The sequence below is a fragment of the Lemur catta genome, chromosome 2, assembly GCF_020740605.2.
Source record: "Lemur catta isolate mLemCat1 chromosome 2, mLemCat1.pri, whole genome shotgun sequence".
In the NCBI taxonomy this organism is placed as follows: domain Eukaryota; kingdom Metazoa; phylum Chordata; class Mammalia; order Primates; family Lemuridae; genus Lemur; species Lemur catta.
In genome coordinates this window covers 18,107,388-18,134,110 of record NC_059129.1, presented here as the reverse complement: position 1 = coordinate 18,134,110, position 26,723 = coordinate 18,107,388, and the positions used below count along the sequence as shown (strand labels likewise).

The window sequence follows — 26,723 nt, the reverse complement described above, 5'->3', positions numbered from 1 at the left end:
AGATTTTGTATTGTTTAAGCCATGAAGTTGGTGGTAATCTGTTACAGCAGCAATAGAAAACTAATGAAGTATCTGCTGAGGATGTCAAGAGACCACAGGGGACAGGGGGAGAGGCAGAGACGTTTGGATTTACTCTGCACGAGCAGTGGGTCTCAAACTTCAGTGGGGTCCCCACTTTGTTATGTAATATTAATATTCTGTGTAAATTTTAATTATTATTGATAGTCTGTTTTAATATCAGAGAGAGAGAGAGAGCGTGAGCTGCCTTATTTGTTTTAATGGGCTTGAGCCTTCCATAAATTGAATTTATGTTTCTTATTTAATTAATGGAAATTTAGGTTATTTCCAGTCCTTTGCTATTAAAATAATGCTGCAATGAATGATCTTGACCTTGTGTTATTTTGTACATGTGAATGTCTGTAAGACGAATTCCCAGAAATGAAATCATTGGGTCACAAAGGGTACGCATCTTTAGGAGTCTGCATTTTCCATAAATGTCTGAGGGCTAAATGATTGTGGTGAGAACTGAGGGCAAGTGGAGGTTCCCAAACAGAATTCAGGTATGGGCTCTACAAACACTCCTGTGGCTACGGTGCAGAGACAGCGGGTCTGGAGGGAGATAAGTGTGTGTGTGTGTGTTCTCTCTTTCTTTTTTTTTTTAATCAGCATGGGCAATTCCTTGGACATGACAGGTCCTTCTTCAATGGCCCTGGGTTAGAGAGCCACTGGGGATGGCGTCCCTGAGGACAAGTGAGGCCCACTGTGTGTTCACACGTCAGTCCTGAATTCTAATCTTCATTCTCTCCTGCCTGGTCATTTTGACCCTGGGTAGATAACTTGGTGGTTTTTAGGGGGCAGGGAAGAAGAGACGTGTGTCATTGCAGTCTTTAAAACAGATGTTTCCAGTATCAAACCACTTGTAAGAAATACGTGGTGATTAGCATTCACACTGCCTCTCACCTCCTGATTTTTGGTTTTTCTATGATTTTTATAGTATCAAGGTGTTCCAACTACAGTGTTTCCAATTGTTTCATTTTGGTTGTGTCCCTTCATAGATTCCTTACTCGCCCTGGTGTTTTTACTATGAATTCTCCATCTTTGGGTTTATTTTCATGCTTCCCTGGTGAGCTGGATTTCAATGTCAGCTAGCTTTTTCGTGGATACTGTTGTCTCCAAGTGCTTTCACGTCTGGGGACGTCTGCCTGCTGCCTTTACACTTGAACATGCAGCTCATCTTCCTGCAGCCTCGCCGGGATTGTGTTCATGAGTCTCCCTGGGGAAGAACCCTGAGCTTGTTTCTTCCATTCTTCCTCCTGAGGATGGGTTGGGTACCAGTGCTGCCTGGTGGCTCCTTCCATAAGAGGATCATGAACAGAAAACAACATAATTTGGATTGAGGAACTTTGGCTGCCAATTTTAGGGCAGCCGACCAAGAAATTATCTATTTCTCTTCCCTCATATGTTTGGGATATTTGTTACTCTAAAAATATCCATGGCTGCTGTGTACAGCCGTTTAGGCTGTGCACTGCATGACTCCGGGGAATGTCATTCCCATAAACTGCAATGCGAACGGCGCTCCCAGTTTTAGGTACTGTGAACTCTCGGCCTGGAGTGGACCTGGAATATAGAATTCTTTTATCCCAGTGTTTTCTAGACTGGTCATTTTTATTTCACCTGTATAAATTTATTCCTAGCCACATTCCTTGTTCTATCTACTATGACTTTTTTTCTTTACATTGGCTCCCATTTTCTTACATAAATGAATTTAAAAGGGAAAGCTTTCTATCATAATTGGAAGTGGAAAACCAGTGCAACTTGCTAAAAATAGAAGAAAGATATATGTACAGGTGTATGTGTCCATGCGCGTGTGCACATGTGAGCGTAAAACAAAAACAATGCTATCAAATTCTGGCTGAATACTTTGGCCTTTTCTCTCTTTTTAAAATAGTAGATCAGCCAGTATTAGAGTGGTGTTAAGGACAGGCTAGCATGAAACTGAAATTTTCTCCTGGAAGTCATCTGAAGGGTTGGAAAGGAATTGGGAGGTAGAATGGTTCCCCACGATGCAATTCAGTGTAACTTAACACCACGTCCCCTCATCATGACCCATCCGAGGGACCTGGGCAAACACTGGCCCAGCCGATCCTCCACCAGCGGCTTGAACATCTTGGTGACAGCTTCACGTGGTGGTCCAAGGCTTTCTTATATCCTTTTGCTGCTGGGAAGTTTAATGCCACCACAGAGGGGCTTTTTCCGAGGCTGGACGGTTCTTTGATTGCATTGGACAGAGTCCTGCTCCTTGGGCCCACTGGGTTTGGTTCTGCTTCCTGGGGTCAAGTAGAATAGATGAAATCCTTTTTCCAAGTTCTGTCCCTCCAAATGGGATTGAAAGTGGGGGCTCTGGAGTTGTAGTGCTTGGGTTGGAATCCCGGATCCACCAGGATCTCTCTGCGCCTCTGATGAAGGTTTACTGTGCCTCAGTTTCTTCATCCAAAAAATGGGAAAATAAGAGTACTGTTTTAATATGGTTGTTATGAGAATGAGACAAGTTAATGCATCTGGACATTTAAACAGCCCCTGACACATAGTAAGTTCTCAATCAGTATTAGCTGTTATTATTTTCTGTAGCCGGGGACTGTGGGGACCTGTGCTCTCATACCTTCTTCTAGATTATACGGTGGAGGACTTGGATCCCAACTTCAGCTTAATATCTGACTTACGATGAGATCTTAAGCCACTTAAGAACCTCTCTGGGCCTTGGTTTGTGCAACTGGAAACTGAGAGTGGTGGGCTCTGTGATCCAGACATCCCTCCCTCTCCCATCTGTAGCAGAGCTGGATAATTCGATTCCAAGGGAGGACAGAGGAAGGATCGTGTTCCGTGGTGGGCAGGTCTACGCAAACTTACCTCCAAAGGCTGAGGGAGCTGAGACGCCAAAGAAAGAGGCTGACAACTCCAATTTCTCAGAAAGAAATATTTCACAGGGACTTCTGAACAGAGATGATGTCTTGGGTGGCTGTGACATGGTGGATCCCCACACCCATCCTCCAGAAAGTGTCCTTTATATTGTCACAGCGAGTGTTACAGCGGGTGGTCCCGAGGACAAACCATGCAGCACATGGAGAGTCAGAGAATCAAGGTTTATTTGCCTGCAGGCTCAGAGGGGGTCTTGGCACCAAATTCTGAGCCCCGTATACCCAATTTTTCCCACTTTTATTAAGTTGGGGTGATCCAAGGGGTGGGGCCTCAGGTGACTAATGACCGCCAGGTAATAGGTTAGTTGATGTGTCAGGTAATAGGTTAGTATTATGTTGCTGCACCAGGTAATAGGGAGTTGCTGCACCAGGTAATAGGTTTAGTGTTATGCTGATGCTCCAGGTAGTAGATTAGTTGATGGGCCAGGTGTTAGGTTAGTATTATGTTGATGTGGGTCTTCCGTGAGGGGTGAGAGTCTCAAGTGGCTACTATACTAAGTAATAGATGGGGATTTTCCTTAAGCTTTCAGGGTAAAACGTGCAGTGCGTCATGCCTCAGACTTTCTTGCAAAATTCATGTCCACTAGGGAGATAGATAAGCATCTTCATGAGGAGTTATCTCTATTAGGGCATTGTTTCTTTATGAGGAGTTGTCTGTGCTATGGGCATTGTTTAAAGACCTTGCTGCAGGCGTTGTGGTCCACTATGGTGGTTTTGCTTCAAGATGGCGCCACTCTTGCCATGCAACAAGCTGTTTTCCTATCCTTCTCCACCTCTTGAAACCTGCCCTTATGATCTCATGTACCCACCTCTTCCACAACAATCTCTGGGCCTAGAGGGAGGGTGCCTGATATCGCATGGATTACCAGCAGTGCGTTGCAATGGAAAACAGATCCGGCCCGGGGGATTCCACAGGAGGAAGGTTCGCAGGCCTTGTTGAATCATCTCTGGCCTTTGGACTGTCATGATCTTGGTTTTCTTGGAAGACATAAAACAACTAGAGATACATGACATTAATAATTTGAATAGTAGAAATACATTGTACACAAGGATTACAATAAAAACGAGAATTTGTATGTCAGAACAGGGAAAAAGAAGACCTATTCCATTAGGTAGCCAACTAAAAACATCACGAAGAAAACTAAATCCCAGTTCTTCTTTAGAGACTTCTTGTAGCCAGGAAATAATTCAGGATTCAGTCCAAATTGTAGGCAAATAACAAAAGCTCGAAAACAATGGTCAGGGTTGGAATCTAATAACAGTGTGTTGTAGTTTTCTTCTGAGTCCCTTAAATCTTTTCTGAAACATAATTTTTGTCTCTCCAGTCTTTTTTTTTTTACCGAAGAGAAATCATAGTAAGATCAACTCATTTGCAAAATAAGTTTTAGTTTTATTTTACTTGGCCTGATTATTTGCATCAAGAATAATGATTTGCAACAAGAATTGTGATTGGCCATATGGACTCTTTTTAAGTTGGCTTGGCTGGAACTTTCATAAGGAATTTCAGATTAGACTTTTAAAAGCTGCTTGAGGCTAGAAAGCCACGCCAAGAATTTGCCATCAGACTGTACCCACAATGCCTGTACAAATTGCGCTAATTCCTCTCTTCTTGAGGTCCAAAAATATCTTGAAGTTCCTGGGCCTGTTAGAAAGTCACATACTTTACTAACTGCAAGGTCAGGAACCTGGTAAGGGAACCGTATAGACAAGGCACCAGGCCAATCTTTCCAGGGGGCCTTTTATGGGCTCTATAAAGTCAACCTCAATTCCTCAAAGTAGTCTCATCATAGCTGAAAATATGTCATTTCAGTCAGAACCTTGGCAAAATAACCAGTGTCTCCAATGTGTCCTGCTACAAAAGAAAACATATTCTTATTGAACTTATGCAAATAACTATATTGTCATAAAATAAGAATACTCACGAATAGTTTCCAAATTTTGGAGAAATCAGGTTAGAGGGAAAGGTAAATGTTTCAGTTTTGCTCACAAAAGTCTATTTTAACCAATTACTGTAAGCTATAAATAGCTAGAAAGAAAGAAAAAAAATTTTTCTTGACTCTGGAAAACAAAACAAAAAGAATTAGCAGTGTTTCAAGCAAAAGAGTCATTAAAATTATTTCAGTCCTCTATTAGTTCTGTCCCATGTAATTAATTCTTGTTCTGCTTGATGTTGGGTTAGCAATCCTCATGAAAATAATCATCTTTTTAATTAGAGCCCTGAATGTTTTTTTCCTAGTCCAATGGTATGATCTCCAAAGTTATCAGACACCTGTATTCAAGATTACTTGTCAGGGTCCTTTCCATGAATTTCCTTGAAGGTGTAACACTTTAGAATTTGCAAAAAGCTTTTAGAAAACAGCATCAAAATAAAGGAATTTACTGCATATACCAAGACATATCAGATTTTTAGGAACCACATGCAATACATATTAATAACACACTTATACAAATAAAACTCAGAGGAAGTTAAATACCATTTCTTATCTGACAATATTTCCCGTATAATTTTAACATGCCAAATAAGCCTAATATGTCTCTCTTGGCCTTTCAGGGGCCTATTTGTTATGACCAAGTTAGTTTAGGTCAAAAAGACTTAATTTTAGAATTTGAAATTTGATTTTGGGAAGTATGTCAAATAGCAAAGGTTTAAAACACTTAGTATCAAAATAAGAAAGGTTTAAAACACTTGATCAACATAGGATCCCAGGTCACTGTAAAATAATAGTCATTCATTTACCCAAAGTGATAATTCAAAGATTTCTAAAAGCAAAAACCTTTACTCTTTGATGGAGAGGAGATTCAGTTTTCCAAACAATCAAAAGACCTAATAAAGACAGCATGAGGCTGTTTCTCCCTCTCTCCTTTTAAAAAAAAAATTGTAGTTTACTCGAAGGTAACAAAAAATGTTACCTCTTATTAATACTGCATGAAATACATGTTCAAAGCAGAAAACCAAATTTTACTTTCATATTAGTGTATTAATGCTAAAGCTAATTTTAATAAAACCTTATAAACAAATCTATCCAATCACAATCAGCTTTCGACCACACAAGATGAAATTTCCATAAAGCTTTTATAACCTCTTATAATTTTTTTTCTATTTTTCCCCAACTTCTTAGATCCATTTAGTTTTCTCTATCATTTTTTCCTTCATTTTGAAACAAACTTTAAATAACTTCTAAATTAGACAAAACTACTTTTCCTCTATCAAAACTGCATCCTCATGTCTTTTTTATAACCTTTTTCATCAAAACACATCTTACTTTCTTTATAAACTCTCCATATAGAATTTTCCCTTATAGCTAGTAGTTTTAATTACATGTATTAACTACAATTTTAACTCTTAGTAACACTAATTTCAAATAAAACACCTAGGAAGTAAGTAATTTTAAACTATTTTAGATCAGTATTTGCAGATGAAAGACATTTCATAATTTTTCAAAAAGATGTGTCCTCAATTTTTTGTTTGAGGAGATCTAAATATATTTAACTTTTCTATTCTATATAAAAATAACATGCCAAAGTATATATACTTAAACTTATGTTTGATAATTAATGTTCCATTATTTTAACTTACCTAGAAATGACTCAGACATTTTATGATTATCTGTTCCTTCATTTAATGTCATGTGACTTTAACATTCTAAATTACTGAAAAGAACTTTGAAACTATGACCTAGGTGCTCTCTTTGGTGTCTTCCTTAGTCATCCTGGGTCCCAGGTACCCATGTGGCACCCAAGGATGACTATGAAGGGTGGGGCCGGGCCCATCTGGGTCCTGAATTTATACACCAAGTGTATATAGAGGACAGAGCTGGGAAGATAATGGCTGACCCTTCACAGCATAGCCAGGAGGCACAGAGGGGCCAGAAAGAACTCCACATATGTCCCTAGGCCTCACCATGGCCGTTTGTTTAGAGCCCAGAAACTAGTGGCTCTATGACATAGGTTCATAGACAGAAGCAACAGTTTTATGACCTTAGAACATCTAGCAGAGATAGCCTAAATCTGTCTGACCAGTAGACCCAGGTGAAAATGTTTGACTTACATTAAATACTGACAATCCTGAAGACATTCCTATTTTGTTTTACCAACAATTAAAAAACTAGTTTTGGGCCGGGCAAGGTGGCTCACGCCTGTAATCCTAGCACTCTGGGTAGCCAAGGCGGGCGGATCACTGGAGCTCAGGAGTTCAAGACCAGCCTGAGCAAGAGTGAGACCCCATCTCAACTAAAAAAATAGAAAGAAATTATCTGGCCAACTAAAAAAATATATATATAGAAAAAAAAAATTAGCCGGGCATGGTGGTGCATGCCTGTAGTCCCAGCTACTCGGGAGGCTGAGGCAATAGGATCTCTTAAGCCCAAGAGTTTGAGGTTGCTGTGAGCTAGGCTGATGCCATGGCACTAACTCTAGCCCGGGCAACAGAGTGAGACTCTGTCTCCAAAAAAAATAAAAAATAAAAAATAAAAATAAAAACTAGTTTTATTTACTGAAGATGACTGAAGTCACGTGAACTTGAAAAATAGTTGTGTTGATTAATTTGTGGCCACTCATTTATTTATAAGTCAATTTGGTACCATGTAGACAATATACAAACGGACAGGTGCACAGGCATGCATAAAAATACAGATAAAGATTTTATAGCTTTGATTTTAAAATTTTAATCACACGGTAGGCAAAACTCACTAGCTTAAAAGGACAGTTGGATTCAAACTTTATAAATGGAAAAAGTTAGTTTATCCGTTCCACATGGCCAAAGCCTTTACTAAGTTTTAGAGAAAACAAGGTAGCAAATTTACATATTGAAGTACAGAGCCAGAATTTAAGCTTTTTCAAGAAGGATTTGGATGGGTTAGAGGAAGATTAAAAATGAATGCCAAGGTAACACAAAATCATAGGAAATCACCACAGGATTTTATAAGGAGACCAATTTCATTGAGAGAGTTAGCTTCTAATTTAGTCTCTGTTTTCTAACTGGAACACTGAGCTCAGGGCAGAGCCCGTTAACAAATAGGGCCAACGAAGCATTTGCAGTTTCCAGGGCCTAATACTTACAGTATGTGAAAGGCAAGCACAGCTGGAAGCAGAACACTTAGGTCCCCCAAAATCAAGGACCCACTGAATCCTGGGTCCTCAAAAAGAGGGATGCACCATGGGACTGGACAGTGTAACACTTCCACAGTGCATCTTGCCGCAAGGACAGTCCCCTGAGGCTGGTGGGCAGCCGAGTGCCAATCGGCCCACTCTGTGGTCAGCCCATCCCCCATGGCAGTCTTACCCCTTGGTGTCCAGTGTCTCCGTAACCTCTAGGTATTCAAACCACACTCTCCCTATCTAAACACACAAAGAAATGGGTAGTCCCCTGCAGTGATAACCACTCACTGTAAATGCTGTCAGCCACCTCCCCAGTGGCTTGCCAGCCATTGCACACTCAGGGGTCACGTTGTCTCGTAGCACAGAGTAATCCCTGGTACCTCCTGAAGCCAAAGAGATCAGGGGCTCAGTGCAAAAGACAGCAGAAAGTGTCCTTTATGTAGCAAGCTTTTAGGGTAAAACGTGCAGTTGGTCCTGCCTCAGATTTTCTTAGGATCGTGACCACTGGGAAGATTAGATAAGTGTCTTTATGAGGGGTTGTCTATGCTATGGGCATTGTTTAATGACCTTGCTGCAGGAGTCAAACATCAGTCACCACGGCAGTTTCGCTTCAAGATGGTGTCACTCTCGCCAAGCACCAGGCTGTTTTCCTACAAACCGAGGCGGGGATAATTGTGGGCAGTAATCTCTCAGCGTTAGCTGTTGTACGCCTCAGAAAAACTACCCAATAGCCCTTCCTGCTTTTTGATTTCTCTTTCAAAACATGCTTTTGGGGAATGAGATAGGGCAGCTCGTGAAGGGTTCTTCATAGTGTCATAAAAGGGTGGAAGTGACAGTGAGGTATGGGGGAGAGAGATTTCCCTCGCTTTAGACCAAACCCAGCATATGGGATGGCATAAAAAATTCACTAAACCCTTTATGTATCCAGCTTCCCTGTAAGATAACAGTCATAACTGAGTCCTTGTCATGTGCCAGGTGCCTCACCCGTGTTAGTTACCTGATCTGAGCCCCAGCTGCCCCGTGCGTAGGGTAGCACCAGCTGCTGTAACAGATAAGCCCGGAAATGTCGATGGATTAACAACAGATGTTTATTTCTTGCTCACGTGACACTTCAGTGCACGTGGTCCTGACGGGTGGCAATTTTATTCCACGTAGTGATCTGGGGACTGGACAACTTCCATATTGTGGCCCTGCCATTTCCTAGGGCCGTAGAGCCCCCTGCGTGGAGGTGGGAGAGGAAAGGGGAGACACACCTACTTCAAACATGATGGCGCCCCCAGGAAGCGCCTCCCCACACTCACGCGCACATCACACAGGCAGCAGCCAGTCACATGACCCCACCAGGGTGCAGGGGCTGCTGGGAAAAATGTCGTGGCTGGCTGGCCAGCCACTTCTGAGCAACAGCTCACGCTACAGAAGGAGCAGCACCTTTGTCGGTGGACAGCCAGCTGTTTCTGTCACACCATATGTGGTGGAGATGACAGTTACACCCACTTTACAGATGTGGAAACTAAGACCCAGAGCATCTGGCCCTGAGTCATAGAGTTTATAAGTAGCAGAGCTCGGGCTTGAACTTGGGATGCTGCAAGCTGAGAGCTCTTACATTTAACCACTGCGGTGTTGATTTTAGATAAGCCTGTAGGTTCTTCCGCTTTGCAATTCTTCTCCTGGTTAACCCACAGTGCCCCAAATGCCCAAGCAAGGGATGTCTGGAGGCCGGGACAATGCAGTCACGATGCCAGGCGGGGTTTTAGTCTTCAGTATTTTATCCACTTGTAGAAACGATCATTCCCAGAAAGTTGACCCACATTTTGGACTCCAGCCAGAAATCAAGGCATGGTACCATCTGTAAGAGATAAATAAATCAAAATATCATCAGCAGATAAGTGTGTACCATCTGCTGCCCTGTCAGTTGAACTGGCAGAAGCCTCCGGAGAATTCCAAGGAAGCGCTTGCCAAGCCTCTACTGCCAGCCCCGATAGCGAGAGGAGCTTCATGCAAGATCTGTTGGTATTTTTTTCCTCCCAGCTTCTTGGTGCCGAATTCCTTGAATCCAGCTGGCGAAGATGTGTGAACTTTTGCCCTTGCCAGACAGTTCAAATGGTTTCACATGGGCCACATTTTTGGGGGCCCCAGGACCAATTCTATTTTGCCCTCCCAGCAAGTTGAAAGTACCTACTATAGAGAAAACCAGCCATGCGCCTGCCAGGAAGCTGAGCGCCTCATGGAATGTGGGTCCCAGAACCAGAGTCAAACTTAGAACCAGCCAGGTTTGAGTCCCCTTGGCTGGTCATTTTGAAATGCAGCCACATCTGGAAGCCTGCTGGTTTCTCTTGCCACATGTGGAGTTTTTGGAGGGCACCTTGGATGTCCCTTAGGAAGAATGGATTTATATAGAGCCTGCCTACTCTGCTGAGAAGGGAGTACAGAGTAGTGGCCAAAACAATGGCTCTGTGCCAAACTATCTAGCTCCACCACTAGCTGTGTGTTGTTAGACAGGTGACTCAATCTTCCTGTGCCTTGGTTTCTTCTTCTGTAAAATGGGAGTGGTAGTAGGACCACTCAAGAGCACAGGGCTCTTGTGAAGGTTGGTCGGTTGATATACGTAAAGCACTTAGACCAGGGCTTGGCACAAAGTGTGTGTACGATATATGTGAGCACACGTTATTTGTTGGCAGACTTCACGAGACTAGTGTTACTGCCTCTCTCTGCTGTCCCTGCCTTCCCCAGCCTCTCTCCACCCCCCTGCTCTGCAGAAACCTCAGCAACACCATCTGGTGGGGTGTGGAATGAAGTCACTATCCTCAGACCCAGGATCTGGGGACCCAGCCAAGGCTGCTGGGCTCCTCTGTGCTCCTCCCCCTCGTTGTCCACATCTCCACTGCCGGCCAAGCCCTGGGCTCCCGGCGTCCGTGCCAAGGGTAACTTGGCAGACCCTCCATGCTCTGCACACCTTCTGCCAGCGTCAGGTATCTGCCTTTGGCCACCTCCCTGGATTCTGCCTGTGGCCCTGCCAGGGTCCCTCCACCTGCCCAGGCTGAGGTTGCAGAATTACAGCCTCCTGCTCCTGGCCTGGGAAGATGCACAGGTTTGCAAACAACCTCGTATTGATGGGCCCAAGTACGAGGCAGGCATTTTCACACACTCCCTCCTAGTTTCATCCTTTTGGCAAGCCTGGAAGGCAGGTACTCTGGTGACTTCCACTTGGCAAGTGAGGAAAAGGCTCCAGGAGGTAAAGCCACTCCCTGAGGGCACATGGCTAGGAGGAGGCAGAGGATGGATTAGAACTCACGTCCTGTGGCTTCTGAGCCCTCCGTTTGCCTTAGATCACCTCCTTTCCAGGAGGGAGCCTTGAGACCTGTCACGAATGACATTAGGGGTGTGGGTGTCAAAACACTAAGCTGATCCCTTTGCAGATGTTGTTTCTGATTTAAATCCTAACTGAAGACATCGTGTTTTATACCCATGACCTTATTTAGCCCTCACAACAATCGCGGGAGGCTGGAATAATCAGCCTTAACAGGCATAAACAAACAAACAAACAACAAACACACACACAAATCCACGAGGGGATTTGAACTTGGGTCCTTGTGAAGCCGCGTGAGGAGTTTTCCCCTGAAGGCATGGTGGGTGTGAATATGCACTCACACTTCTAGGCAAGGAATGTCCCATCGATTTATTTCTCTAGTAGAATAGGACGCTGGCAACTCAGTCTCTACATGATTGAGGTTCCCTGTCACCCCTGGGCCGTATGAAATTTTCAGAGCTTTTGGGAGAACCTCTGGTCTTCACCTGCCTTTCTGCTCCCCACGGCTGAGGGGTTGCTGGCCCCTTGTTGCTGAGCCTATAACCCCTGGCCCTAAAGCCCGGTGCTCCCAAAACATTTCCGCTTGAACGTGCTGACATCCCCTGGCGTGCTGTGGATCCCAAACCACTTCTCCCCTGGGGGCTGCTGGCCCCTCCCTTCTGCCAAGCTCCTCTGCTCCCCGCTCCCTGAAGCGGGATGACATTATCCTCCTGTGAGCCTTTGGGCATGCAAGGGGCCTTCCAGGACTGTCCCTTCTGGGACAGGAGGTGCTGACGCCCATGCACCTTCACCTTAGTAGTTGAGTGGGCCAGCCAGGGAGTGGGTGACGGGAGCAAGGGCATCTCCAAGGGGCAAACATGAGGCAGCTACCACCAGCCAATGACCTTGGGTATGGGGGAGACAACGGAAGGCACAGGGCCACGACCCAGGCAGGGGCCCCTCGAGGAGCCTGTGGCACCCCTGCAGCTGCCATGGTGGTCTGCACTGCTGCCCGCTGAGCTGTCCCAGCTGTACCGCCTGGTGGTTGACACCAGCCCCTACTGGTCCACCCTACAAAATGCACTGTCGAAACACCAGTGTTGGAGATTTTCACTTTTTTATAGGGAAACTGAGGCACCAAAAGGGTCATGTTGAAGTCACACGTCTATTAATAGTAAGTGACGGAGCCAGACTGCACCCAGGCAAGCCTGGCTCTAGAGTCCCTGCTCTGAACCAGTGCACGACAGCCCCCCCTGTGCTAGTCTCTGATGGTGCCTGCATGTCACTCTTGTCCCCCTGAGTTAGATTGCAGAGGATGGTGTCCCATGTTTCATCTGACCCACACTTGGGCAGGAGTGACAATGATGACAGCCACCATCTCCTAAGCATCTACTGTGTTCCAGGCACCGTGTCTAAGCTCTTTGCCCATGGGGAGTCTTCACAAGACCTTTACAGGTACTGTGCCCATCTCACCAACAAGAAAATCAAGGCACAGAAAAACTGAGGACAGGAAGTGACACAGCCAGCATTTGAACTCAGCTCTGCTGATTCCAGAGCTCAGACCCTTGGCCACTGTCCTGCCCCAGAAATGCTGTTGCTTGAAGGAGGGTCCAGGGCGATTGCATGAACCACCACCAAAATGACGCACTGTTTCACTAATGTTGAAAGTCCATTTCTTATAAGTCAGTTTGGAGTGTGATTCTCACCCTGGGTGCCCACTGGAATCACCTGGGCAGCTTTAAAAACCCTACTGATGTGTGCAATTAAATTGGACCAATTAAATCCAAGTCTCTGTGGGTGGCACCTGGGCTTCCCAGAGCTGAGAACCACTTAAACTGAATGACCGGTAGGACCCTTCCCGGGTTCCAAGTTCCGTGGCTTATGAAAGGTATGCTGCCATCAGGTGGCGGTAACCTGCCACAGCTCTGCGATCTCACTGTCACGCGTCAGTCTGAAGTGCCTGTGGTGAGAGATAAGTGCTCTTCCGTTTTACACCCAAAATAAATCCCTTAATTAAACATATAAACTTAATAATAATTGACATTGATGTTAATGGTTTATGGGTCACTTCCAGAAGCAGTAAGTCAATATGGTACAGCTGATGTTTATCTCGTTAATCCTTAGCTAATCTTTATCATGGAGACGAAGGGTTTGGAGAAGAAAAATCTCTGTGTTTGGATTTCAGCTGTTAGACTTTTGAAGTAGCCTGTGTTACTGGTGTCATCTCTACGATTTTTCTTTAAACCTCCGCTTTGCCGGGCATAGGGAGTGTGGGCTAAGTTTGACCATCTTGGCTCAAACATCTTCTGTTCAGCCTCGTCCACGTAGCAGAAATAGAAGCGTGAAAGCCACTTATTTAGCCTCTTGTGGATTTTTCCTGTCTGCACAGAGGTATGTTCCCAGGGGATTCCTTTCGGGACCCAGCAGCTGTCCCCAGCGGGAGCAGCTGGCTGTTGTAGGAAATCCTGACATAGCACATGGGCATAGACAGCTGGGAAGATTGTAGAGCGTGGAGTTTGGAGTCTATGGACCTGGGTCGAGTCCTAGTCCATCACTTACTTACTGGCTGTGTGGTCTTGGGCAAGCCACTGAAAGTTCAGAGTCTCAGTTTGCTTGTCTCTAAAATGGGGATTCTCATTGCAGGTTGTTGTGGGATTAAAGCAAAGACAAATACCCTTTCATGATAAAAGCACTCAACAAACTAGGAATAGAAGGGAACTTCCTCAGCCTCATAAAGGGCATATATGAAAACCGCACAGCTAACAACAAACTTTATGGTACAAGAATGAATTCTTCCCCCCTCCCTGCAAGATCAGGAAAAACACAAGGATGTCTGCTCTTGCCACTTCTATTTAACATTATATTGGAGTTTTAGCCAGAGCAATTAGGCAAGAAAAAGAAATAAAAGAGTGAGATTGGAAAGGAAGAAGTAAAACTGTATCTATTTGCAGATGATATGATCCTGTATATTGCAAATCCTAAGAATCCACTAAAAGCTGTTAGAACTAATAAATGAGTTCAGCAAGATTGCAGGGTACAAGATCAATGTATAAAAATTAATCATATTATACACATTAGCAATGAATAATCCAAAAAATGAAATTAAGAAAACAATTCTATATTAACATCAAAAAGAATAAAATACTTAGAAATAAATTTAACATAAGAAGTATAAAACCTATACTCTGAAAACTATAAAACATTGTTGAAAGAAATTAACAGATCTAAATAAATGGAAAGATAGTCTATGTTCATGGATGGGAAGATTTAATATTGTTAAGATGGTAATCCCCAAATTGATCTACAGATTCAGTGCAATCCCTATCAAAATTCCGACTTGCTTTTGTGAAGAAATGGACAAGTTGATCTTAAAATTCATATTGAAATGCAAGAGACCCAGGAAAACTAAAATTATCTTAAAAATGAAGGTCAAAGTTGGAAAACTCACACTTCCCAATTTCAAAACTTACTACAAAGCTACAGTCATTGAGACAGTGTAGTACTAGTAAAAGTATAGATATATAGATTAGTGGAATAGAATTAAGAATACAAAATAAACCCTCACACTTACAACCAATTAATTTTGACAAGTATACCAAGGCAATTCAATGGAGAAAGAACAGTCTTGCAACAAATGGTGCTGTGACGATGGGTTATCCACATACGAAAGAGTGAAGCCATCTACACCATACACATAAATCAACTCTAAATGGATAATTGATCTAAATGGGAAAGTGAAAATTGCCAAACTCTAAGGAGAAAGAATAAGAGTGAATCTTCATGACCTTGGGTTAGGCAAGGCCTTCTTAGATATGACACCAAAAAACACAAGCAACAAAAGAAAAAACATAGATAAGTTGGACATGATTAAAATTAAAAACTCATCTGCTTCCCAAAAATGGAAAGACAGAGGAAATGGAGAGACACAGAGGGAGAAAATATTTACAGATCAGCTATCTGATAAGGGACTGTGTGAAGACTGTATAAAGAACTCACAAATCAGTAATGAAAAGACAATTAAAAAGTGGGCAAAGGATCTGAATAGACATTTCTCCAAAGAAGATACACAAATGGCCAATAAGCACATGAAAAGATGCTCAATGTCATTAGTCATTAAGGAAAATGCTAGTTAAAACTACAATGAGATACCATACCACACTGGCAAGGAGGCCTATAATAAAAAAAAGACAGATAATAGCAAGTGTTGGTGAAGACATAGAGGAATTGGAGCCCTCCTCATACATTGCTCATGGGACATAAGATGGTGCGTCTGCTTTGGAAAACAGTCTAGCAGTTTCTCAAAAGGTTAAGCATGGAGCTACCCTATGACCTAGCAATTCCACTTCTTGGTTTTATACCCAAGAGAAATGAAAACTTGCCCACACAAACTTGTACATGAATGTTCATAAATAGCCAAAAGTAGAAACAAACCCAAATGGTCATCAATGGATGAATGGATAAATAAAATGTGTCATATCCATATAATGGAATATTATTCAGCCATTCTGAAGTATTGAGGCATGCTACAACGTGGATGGTCTCTGAAAACGTTACGCTAAGTAAAAGAAGTCCATCACCAAAACCCATATGTGGGATGATTCCATTTGTAGGAAATGCTGAGACTAGGAAAGTCTATACAGACAGAAAGTAGATTAGTTGTTGCCTAGGGCCGGGAGGGTTGGCGGAAGTGGGCAGTGACTGCTAATAGGTAGGGGGTTTCTTTTTGGGGTGAGGAAAATATTCTAAAATTAATTATGGTCACATAACCTTGTGAATATACCAAGAAAATCCTAAAAACCATTCAATTGTACACTTTAAATGGATGAATTGTATGGCACGTGAATTATATCTCAATAAAACTGTTAAGGAGGCTGGGCACGGTGGCTCACGCCTGTAATCCTAGCTCTCTGGGAGGCCGAGGTGGGAGGATCGCTCAAGCTCAGGAGTTCAAGACCAGCCTGAGCAAAAGGGAGACCCCGTCTCTACTAAAAATAGAAAAATTAGCTGGGCACAGCGGTGCGTGCCTGTAGTCCCAGCTACTCAGGAGGCTGAGGCAGGAGGATCGCTTGAGCCCAGGAGTGTGAGGTTACAGTGAGCTATGATGATGCCACTGCACGCTAGCCTGGGTGACAAAGTGTGAGACTCTGTCTCAAAAAAGCAAACAAACAAACTGTTAAAGAAAAGAGAAGGCAAAATGCCTAAGACATAAATCTTAAATATTACTCAGGAGCCCAGTTGGTGGTGGGGGCCGGAGCCTGGTATAGGAGGGCTCAGGAGGTGTAGAACCGATAGCCCATAATACTTTTAAAGGCTCATGAAAATGTTTTAATTTCCTTTGAAATCAGAAGAAAAAAGAAACCTTTCAGGTGAAGAAAATGTTTCATACTTAATACGTTCATCTTTATACCAACGTGGTTGTAAAATAATTCTTAGTTTTTAAAAAAATTTTAAAATTTATTTAGCAAGGGCCCACCACAGTCTTACTGTGGCCCTGGGTGCTGGTCTGAATTTGGCTACTACATTTCTCCCCTCCAGCTTTTGAGGGAACAATATGGCATTAAAGGAAGTTTAAAATAACTCATTCAAAATCCATCTACTCTAGCGCAGCACTTCTTTGGTTTTCACTTTTTTTGTTAATCCTCCCTTCCGGTTCTTGGGGGTCAGCAAACATCTCTTTCAGCTGTTTATAATCTCAGTACTATCAGTGTGCATACAAGAGTCACACGTGAGGGTGACCGGGTGCCCCACAGGAAAAGGCCAAGGTCCCAGTGCGTCCGTGTTCCAGGCAGGGGACCAGCACGTGCAAAGCCTCGTGGCGGGAGGGAGCACGGGGCGCACAGGAGCTGGGGCAGAGGGCAGCAGGACGGGGGTGTGGTCAGACAGGCCACGTGTGTGGCATTCGGACTTTACTTTTTGGGGAAGTCATCAAGGGTTTTCAGCAGGAGCAAGCTGTGCGTGCGTGCGTGATTTTGACGTGACCAGAGTTGTGCGTTTTGAAAATATCCCTGCAGCCGCAGCATGGACAGTGGATGGGACAGAGCAGAGGCCTGGGGAGACTGGTGGGGTGAAGCCTGGGCTGGGGGGTGCATAGAAAGAGAACAGGGGGTGTCGTGGGGGTGGGAGCAGTAGGACTGGCTGGGTTGGACTGGGCGGGAGGGAGTCGGCAGGTCTGCCGTCGATGTTCCCGGGACGTTGGGTTTCTAAGAGTCAGGGTTAGAGAAAGATGCCCCTCGTGTTGGGTCAGAGATGCCGGCTTGCTCCAGGGCTCACGGGAGGGGGGCAGGCAAACTCCCGAAGCCACGTGTCTTCTCGTATTCTGAAAACCCTTCTTTTCTTTTCAAAGGTGAAACATGTCGCAGCTTCATTGACCTGGCCCCAGCGTCGGAGAAAGGTGAGTGTGCTCCAGCTCCGTGTGGCAGCCCCACCCTCTCTGGAGACAGCGTCCCTGCCCTGGTGGCTTCTCATGGCCTGTGATAGTTTCTCCTCCAGCATCTTCCTGGGTGATGGGCCCCGGAAGCCAGAGATTCTGTTGCAAAGCCCTGAGTTTCTTGAGCATTCAGTGGGGCTGGACAGGTTGGGGAGGGGGGCTGTGTGCCCTCCCTGTCTGGTGGGGCCGTCCTGGGAGTTGTTACCTTCCACTCTGTCCAGTGCACCTGTGACTCTGGGTGTGTTGAAGTTGGGCTCAGGCAAGTCCCACGGTGTGGGGGTTTGCTTCCAGCTGTAGGATTTGACCTTGGGAAAGGGGAGCCAGGTGTCTGGGCTCTGTTGCCTCCCAGGTGTGGGGATGGCCAGTCTGGTTGGATGCTGCCATCCAGAGAGGTCTCATTGGTGTGCAGGGTCCCACAGCAGGGACTCTGAGCCCACAGCATTGCTGAGAGCTGTGTGGGGCGGTAATTGGATGGTGAGGAGCCTGCCACAGCCCCAGCGGCAGGGATAGTAGTCAGGATTAGGTTTAGCGGCAAGTAATAGTGACCCAAAAGGACTGGCTTCAGTGAGGAAATTTATTTATATGTCTTATAAAAGTTTGAAAGTAGGCCAGGTGCGGTGGCTCATGCCTGTAATCCTAGCACTCTGGGAGGACGAGGTGGGAGGATTGCTTGAGGTCAGGAGTTCGAGAGCAGCCTGAGCAAGAATGAGACCCTGCCTCTGCAAGAAATAGAAAAATTAGCCCAGTGTTGTGGGGCATGCCTGTAGTCCCAGCTATTTGGGAGACTGAGGCAGGAGCATCACTTGAGCCCAGGAGTTTGAGGTTGCAGTGAACTATGATGATGCTACTGTACTCTAGCCTGGGCAACAGAGGGAGACCCTGTCTCAAAACAAAACAAAACAAAACAAAACAAAACAAAACAAAACAACACAGAAAACACCAAACAAAAAAAAGAGAGAGAAAGAATGTATAGATGATCCAGGCAGGCTTTGCTCCATGAAGTCCTAAGGATCCAGGCCCCTGCTGCCCTCTCCATCATCCCATGGCCTTTGTCTTCACAGTCTAAGATGGCTGCTACAGTGCCAGTTATCACACCTGCATTCCAGGCAGCAGGATGGAGGAAGGGCAAAGAAGAAAAGGCAAAGATCTTATGTCAACTCTAAGGTTCCCAGACGTTGCCCCACAGCACCTGCCTGTATCTCCTTGGCCAGAACTAATCACGTGGCCACATGCAGCTGTGAGGGATGCTGGGAAATGTGGTCTTTACCCTGAGCGATGCTGTGCCCAGCCAGAAGTCAGGGATTTTGTTATTATGGAAGAATAAGAGAATGGACACTGGAGGATAGCCTGCCACAGGGACGTAGGGGAGTGTGGCCACCTCCCCACCTGCCTACCCCTGCCACCTAGGAGGAAGGCTGCTAAGAGAGAAACAGGTGTGCAGGTTTCTTCCAACAGCCTGGAGATTAAGAGAGGACTCTGGGCCTGGGAGTCAGGGGAGGGGAAACTGAGGCAGGAGTCCAGTCCTGTAACTTGTCCAACATGGAGAGTGTGGGGTGCTTGGCTCAGGGGAAATGCTTAAGTCCAGGGTGTGTGGCCACCCATGCCAACTGCTGGTGGGACAGAGCTTGTATTTTTACTCCCCAGGTAGTCAGCAAAGGCAGAGGGGCCCAAGGGGCTATGTGTCACGGAGGCTGGAGACGATACTGTCTTGCAGATGCCATCTTCACCAAGCTCCAGCTAACTGGCAGCTGCTGAGACTGAGGGGAAAGTGACAGGGAACCCACTGGGCCCTCAGGCCCCAGAAAGAGGCAAGGACCCCCCTAAGCAAGCTCTTGGCAGTAGGGGACCTCCTCTGTGTCCTCGATTTCCCCATGGCTGCATCCTGTTTAATTCCTATGTGTGGACATCTCTGAAACATTTGACTGCACAACTTGGGCCACAGCTTCCAAATCAAGATCTCCAGGAAACACTGCTGCCACTATTACCAATGAATGGCTGGTATTTATTGAACAGTTACTATGTGCCGGGCCCTGTGCCAGGCATTTACACATATAGCTGAGAAAGCTCCTCACAGCCTCATGAGGAAGGAGCTGTCATTCTCAGTCGCACTTGGCAGAAGAGGAAACGGAGGCTTAGAGAGATTAAGTCACTTAAGTCTCACATCTCATAAGGGGCACAGCTGGGTTTAATCCAGACCCAGGCGCCACACCCCTCTGTCGGATGCACATCCCATAGTCTCCATGGCTCCTGGGTTAACCCGGCTCCAAATCTGGCTTCCAGGAAGCAGGGCCTGTGTGTGTGCACCTGTGTGTGCGTCCCCTGTTGAGGGTAAGTGTGCACGTGAGCAGGTGCTCCTGTGTGTGTGCATGCCGGTGGGTGAGCTGCGTGAGCGTGCATAAGCATGGGTGTGGAGGTGTGTACACATACGTGCACATGCAAGAACATAGATGTGTGCCTGTGTGTGCATGTGCACAGATGTGTTCAAGTGTGAGCATGCACGGGTGTGTGCCCATGTGGACGTGCATACACGTGTGCCAGTGTGTGCGTGTGCCCGTGTATAGTGGCAGGCGGGTTGCTCGTGCTGCTCCCAGGAGGCGCCAGACCTTCATTCCTGCTTCTTTTATGAGGACCGAGGGTCCCGGAGAGCTTGTATCTTTGTATTTTACTGGCCTTGTGAATTTACTTTAGGACTTGGCGGCCACACCGAGAACCTTCTGGCTGTGTATATAAAAATGTTTACAAAGAGGCTGAGTGGGCTGACTTTGCCACCTAGTTGTCGAACTCCTTGCTTCTCGAACGCTGTAGCTTTCGCTTGGGCTGGCAGGGTTTGGTCCGTGGCGGCCCGTGTGGCCCTCGCAGCAGACACCTGTAGGAACAGGGCGACTCTGGATCCATCCATGTGCTCGCCGGCTGCTCGCCATGTGGAATCTCCGTTTCACAGGTGAGGAACCCGAGGGCAGACAGATGGAGTGACTTGTTTCGAGCCACGCCGAGAGCCTGGGTGGATGTTTGCATCCAGGTGTGTTCCCACCCAAAGAGTGTGCTTCCCCACCGGTTCTGGCCCCTGTGGCTGCTCCCCCATCACCTCCCCCCTGCATCTTTCTGGTCTTCCAAATACGATAATAATCATGACACCAACACTAACTGGCCTTCAGGCAGTGCACACCGTGTGCCCGGATTATTCTGAGAACGTTATACACATTGGCTCATGTAATCCCTGTTTTACAAATAAGGAGACTGAGGCACAGAGCGACCGCATAGCTGGGAAGCGGGGCAGCTGGGATTTGAACCTGAGCAGTCTGGCTCTTAAACCCCTGGTTCTTCTGCTAAAAAGCTGGGCCTCCCAAGGCCTGGGGGGATACACCTGTCATCCTCACCACGACCTCTGGGCAGCGTCCAGCCTAGCGCTTCCCTTCCTGTCTGAAGCTCTTCCCACCTCGCACAATTCCAGGCCCTTCTCAAAGGCCACCTCCTCCGTCCCATTTTCTCCACTATCCTCTTGCCCCTGCTCACCCACCCTCTTCCCCCTGGCAAAATGTTTGTCTGTGCTCAGAGCTTCCTACCATGGCATGATGCACTTGGCTTTGTTTGTCTGGCTCTTCTGGTTTTGTATTTCATGTGGGGAATATCTTTTTTGTTTTACCGTTGCCTCAGCCACAACTGTTGTTTATCTGGATTCCTGCCATAATCTTGTAACTGATCACCTCCTTCCATTTTTGTCTCCCGATTGCCTTGGTGTCCCAAAGGATCATTTTAAAGCATAAATCATATCGTGTGAGTCCTGGGTTTAAAGCCCTCCCGTGGCTCCCATCTCACTTGGGGTAAAAGTCCGCATCCTCACTGTGGCCTACAAGGTCCTGCACGACCTGGACTTCCTTCCTTCCTTCCCACCTCCCTTCCTTCCTCCCTCCCTTCCGAACTTTTCCTATGGAGCCTTTTGGCTGCAGCCCAGTTTGGCCCAATGATTGCCTAGGGTTGTTATTCTGGAAGCCCCTTTACCGTTGTTTTGAAATTTCCTCTCCTCTCTCCTGTTGGATCCTCTGCCTCCTGAGTCCCAGGTAATCTTTTTCCCAGTTTACTTCCCCATTTTGGGGGAAAATATCTTCCAGTAGCTCCCTGCAAAATAGAGCACGGCTGACTGAGACTTCGCATGCTTACTGTTGACTTTACTCCTCTGTCACACTCGAATCAGTATTATATTTGGCTGGGTATAAAATTTTAGGATGAAAATAATTTTCCCACAAGATTTGGGAAAGTGTTGGCTGCCCCCTTGTCCTCTCGCTTCCAGGAACGTTTTGTTAAGTTCAAGGCCATTCACATTCTTTTGTGCGATCTGATTTTTTTCCTCCCTGGAAGCTTTTAACATCTTATTTTCCGTTCTTATTTTTTTTTATTTTCTATTTTCATTTTTATTTGCCTTTTTATTTAATCCTGAGATTCTTTACTCAACTTTCATCTCTCAGCCATTCTGTTTTTAAAGTTTCTGCGGTAATATTTTTAATTTTAAGAGCTTTTCCTTGTTATCTGAATGTTCCTTTTTATAGTCTCCTGCCTTTGTTTTATTGACACGGTATCTTCTCATATTTCTCTAAGGATATTAATTTTTTTGAAAGTTTTCTTCTACATCCTTTAATGTCTCTGTTTCTTCCAAGTTCTTTTGTCTATTTGGTTTTAATATTTCCCTCTGTCTTATTGTAAGTTTTCCTCGAATATCTGATGTTCGTATGTAAGAGTGAGGCATGAACTTGCTATTTTGAGGGTTAAGGTGCAGCTGTGTGGGATAGGGGAAGGACATTGACCAATGGGCTTCCCAAACATCTAGGCAATAAACCCCATCCAAAAAGTTCATCCGGTCAACCTGTACCCACCTTCACCAGGCTTTTTCTCTTGCGATGATCAGTTTCCCAAAGGGGAAACCTCCTATCTCCAGTGGATTAACTGAGCCACTAGCATTCTGAATCAAGGAGGGAAAGGGTGCCAGGTGGGCAGGTATCTCAGCATCCCAAATGTAGACTTCCTCTTCGTGCCTGGTGTTCAGTGTGGAACTCAGCTGGTGCTCTGTTCCAAGGACTTTCCAAAGTTTCTTTCTCACCAGCCTCCTCCAAGCAGGTGGTTGGCTTTCAGCTTTCTTCTGTCTGTTAAGTCACTACCCACTGATCCATGAACTTTCCAGCTTGTAAAATGGTCGTTGCATCTTTTTTCTGTTGTCATCTCCTCTCCCACCCTCTTTGTGCTGTGGATTTACGACTTTCTTATTCCTCTGCTGTAATGCTTGGTGGCATGGAAAGAGGGCAGAGATCAAGCTTTGGTTCACCGCCATGTTCAATCCTGCTTTGACTCGCTGGACCCAGACCTCTCCCCTGAGTGCAAGACTCTCCCTCCAGCTGCCTGCTGGACACCTTCTCCTGAATGCCCCCAGGGCCTGCAAACTCAACTTGTCCACAGTGGAAATCGCTAGACCTTTTCCTTTTCCATCCATTGCCTAAGCCAGGAACCAGAACATTGTCTTTAACTCTTCGCTCTCCAAATTCAATGACTTGCCAAGTTCAATTTCTTTTGTCTCCTAAATATCTTTTAGGAGACATCTGTCCTCCTCTCTGTCTCCACTGCCACTGCCTTATTCAGCTTCTCATCACTTCTTTCCTGGAATATGGCAATGATCTCTTAGCTGGCCTCCCAGACTCCAGTCTGGGCTGCTCAAAACCCATTCCTCAAGGCCCGTCAACACAGTGGAATACTATACAGCAACGAAAATGAACAACATACACTGCTCACAACAACATGGATGTTGAGCAGAAGAAGCCAGGTTCAAAAGAAATTCTTTATGATCCAATTCCTATAAAACAGGAAAACATGGGAAACCGATCTATGCTGTTCGAGGTCAGGGCAGTGGTTGCCCTTGTGGAGAAGGTGTAACTGGAGGGAACTGGTGGAGGGCTCTGGCAGCTGGCAATGTCCTGTTTCTTGATCTGAGTGCTCGTTTTGTACCTGTGTTCAGCTGATGGAAGTTCATCAAGCTGTATACTTATGATATATGCACTTTTCTGTATGTGTTATCCTTCATTAAAAAGGAAAGAAAAATATTTCCCACACTGAATTCTGAATTATCTTTCTAAAGTGAACATCTAATTATAACAGGCCCCTGCTTAAAATCTTTTATGGCTCTCAAACTTGCTACACAGGGCATTTTAGATTCATGGTCTGTCACGATGTATTCCTTTCTGCCTTTTCCACTCCTCCAATCTGTGACCTAAATCTCATGCTCTAGTCCTGCCTGTCTACTCGCATGCATTGTCCCCAAACTCTCCATCCTCTCTCTCGTGCCTCTGCGCCTTTGCACGTGCTGTTTCTTCCAGCTGATCTGCCTTTGCCACCTCTTGACTGCTTTTCAAACTTCTATTCATCCTTCAAAACCCAGCTTAGACATGACCTCTTCTGAAAAGCCATCCCTGAACCCCCAGAGGCACCTACCTACAGTGACTGGTCTTATTAGCGCCCATCACACTGTATTGAGGTGACCTTCTCTACCAGCCCGGACACTCCCTGAGGACCAGGCACTGCATCTTGTGTTCTGCAGCTCCCATGCCCCAGATGAGGTTGGGACAGAGCAAGAATTTAGGAAAGGTTTGTTGAGTGAAGGGAGGAAGGAACGAACAGGGACCACGTTATGGATACTACGTGGCCCATTTGGGTTTAGAAACGTGCATCCAACTCCTGAAGCTATGATCTCCTCTGACCCACCTGGGTTGAGCTGTGTTTTAAGTCCTCCCTGCTACCTGCCCCTGTTCCCCAGTGAGCCAGGATTTCTGGCAGCCGCCAGCCAGCAATTTCTGTGAAACAGTCTCCAGAGCTTGTAGGTTTCATTTGTTTAATATTTCAGGGATGTGTAACAACGTGGTAGGCTCCGCGGCCACAATCCTGAGTCTTGCGTGAGTCATTTCTCACTTCAATTCCTGTAATAGCCTCTTGTTGGTCTCCTCAACCTCTCTGTTCCCTGCCTGAAATCGATTTACAATTCTCCTGCTCACTTAATTTGTTTAGTGTATTTTATTGATTTATGTCATAGAACTGAAACGTGCATAGATCAGAACATGCTGAGCAGAGAAGGGAGAGGGGAATTAACCTCCGCGGTTGCCCAGACTCTGACATCGGAGCCAAAAACAGGTCAGCCTCCTGGCTGCAGCAGGAACATGCACGTGTGGCCCGTGCATCCTGTACCTGCCTTAGTCCTGGATGGTCTTTTCAGCCCTGGCTGTCTGGGCAACGCTCCATCGACCTTCATGAGCCAACCTCAAGGCTCTGTCTCCACGAAGCCCTCCCCCGCCCCCGGACTGTGTCAGTTACTCCCACTCTGTGCTCCCAGGTGACCGGGTGCACACCTGTGGTCCCGGGCCCAGGAAAATGGGAGCTCTGATCACATCTATCCCAGTGAGACAGACATGTCAAGACACAGAGAGGCAGGAGACCAGCCCAAGTGGTCCACATGTCCATGACTCCCTCTCACCTGCCATTCCCAGATAATATGGGAATAATTATTAGTAATACTCACAGCCATCTGGCCCCCGATGGGAATTGCCAGCCATCTGAATGGCCCTGGTCCATTGTGGAGCTCTGGAATCTTCCTGTCATTTCCTGGACATTCTGAATAAACTCACAACAGAGGCCAGCGAACCTGGTGCCAATTATTAATAATTCTCAGAGGCAAGGCAGACGGTAGCCGGGCTTTCAGGAATGGGCTCTGGTGGACCATCGTCCGCCTTGCCAGTGCTCAGTGTCCCTCGGTGCCAGGCTGTGTGTCAGGGGCAGGAGCAATGAGAAGCCCCCGGTCCCTGCTCTTGAGATGTTCACCTTCCAGTGGGGACACACACAAGGGGACAGAGAGTCACAGTCCATGAGGGGGGATGGAAGGCTTTGGAAGGAGTAGGCTTCATGGAGGAGCACCATGGGGGAAGGTTCTGGAAGGAGGAGTGGACTCCTTGTACATAAGGGGCAGCAGGGAAGTCACTCCCGGTAGAATGAACAGCTCGTGCAAAGGGACGAGACCAAGTGTCTCAGTGGTGGGCACGTGGCAGGTGTTCAGTGGATATTGCTGAATGACTGAAGGGTGGGAGAGCCCAGAGAGGTTAAGTGTTGTGCTCAAGGTCACACAGCAGGTTTAGATCCAAGTCTGGCTCACCTGCCAGGCTCCTGAGGTCTTTTAAGCAGCGCCTGCCCGCCCGCCCTGCTGCCCACCCCTCCTTCCCAGCCATCCCTCCAGCCTAGTTTGCTGGAATATCTCACATCTGGCCCTCCCACCTCCTTAATTCTGAAGTGCTGGTTCTGCCACTTTCTTTTCTGAAATTCTGGATTCCTCTAATTATGCACTCTTACTGAGGGTGATTAAATCCCTAAGCCTGGTGGAGGATTGCTCCTGGAGATCACAACATCTAATAATTGCTTTAGTTGCTCTAATTCCAATTATTCAAGATTATCTTTCCAGGTAATTATGTATCTGGGCAGTCTCGCCTGCTCACTCTCTCGCAGAGCGTCACATTAACCCCAAACAGTGCCCGGCTCTCATGTTTCATAATTGGAAACCGTTTCTCCATGGTGAGAAGACTCCGTTAACGGTAAACAGCGGTAATTTAAATTTCTAAATAGCTCTGTGGTCTTACCATACTTTGGTGTGAGAAATGACTGTGCAGCTCTGAGGCTTATGATTTGTTCTGGTCTATGTGAGTGGCATAGGGTTGTTCAGTGAACATGCTGCACAACTGTACAAGGGGTCCGGGATACACAGAGGACAACATTCATCGTACAAGTCTAGACTTGCATCTCATTGCTAAACTACACTGCCTGTGATGTGCTGCGAATTTGTAACCCTATTTTGTCATGTTTCCTTTTTTTATAAGCAATATAATTTCATTGGTATAATTTACAAGCAGTGAATTGCCCAAGT

The 26,723-nt window shown here is 45.9% G+C and overlaps 1 protein-coding gene across 1 annotated transcript in view; it reads left to right on the top strand.

Annotated features, from left to right (window-relative positions):
• The window catches only part of GSG1L (GSG1 like), a 182,518-nt gene that overhangs the window by 49,668 nt on the left and 106,127 nt on the right, over positions 1 to 26,723 (top strand). Inside the window, exon 2 of the mRNA XM_045542854.1 lies at positions 17,702 to 17,749. Within this exon, the coding sequence (XP_045398810.1) occupies positions 17,702 to 17,749 (48 nt within the window). The remainder of the gene's footprint in view (positions 1 to 17,701; positions 17,750 to 26,723) is intronic.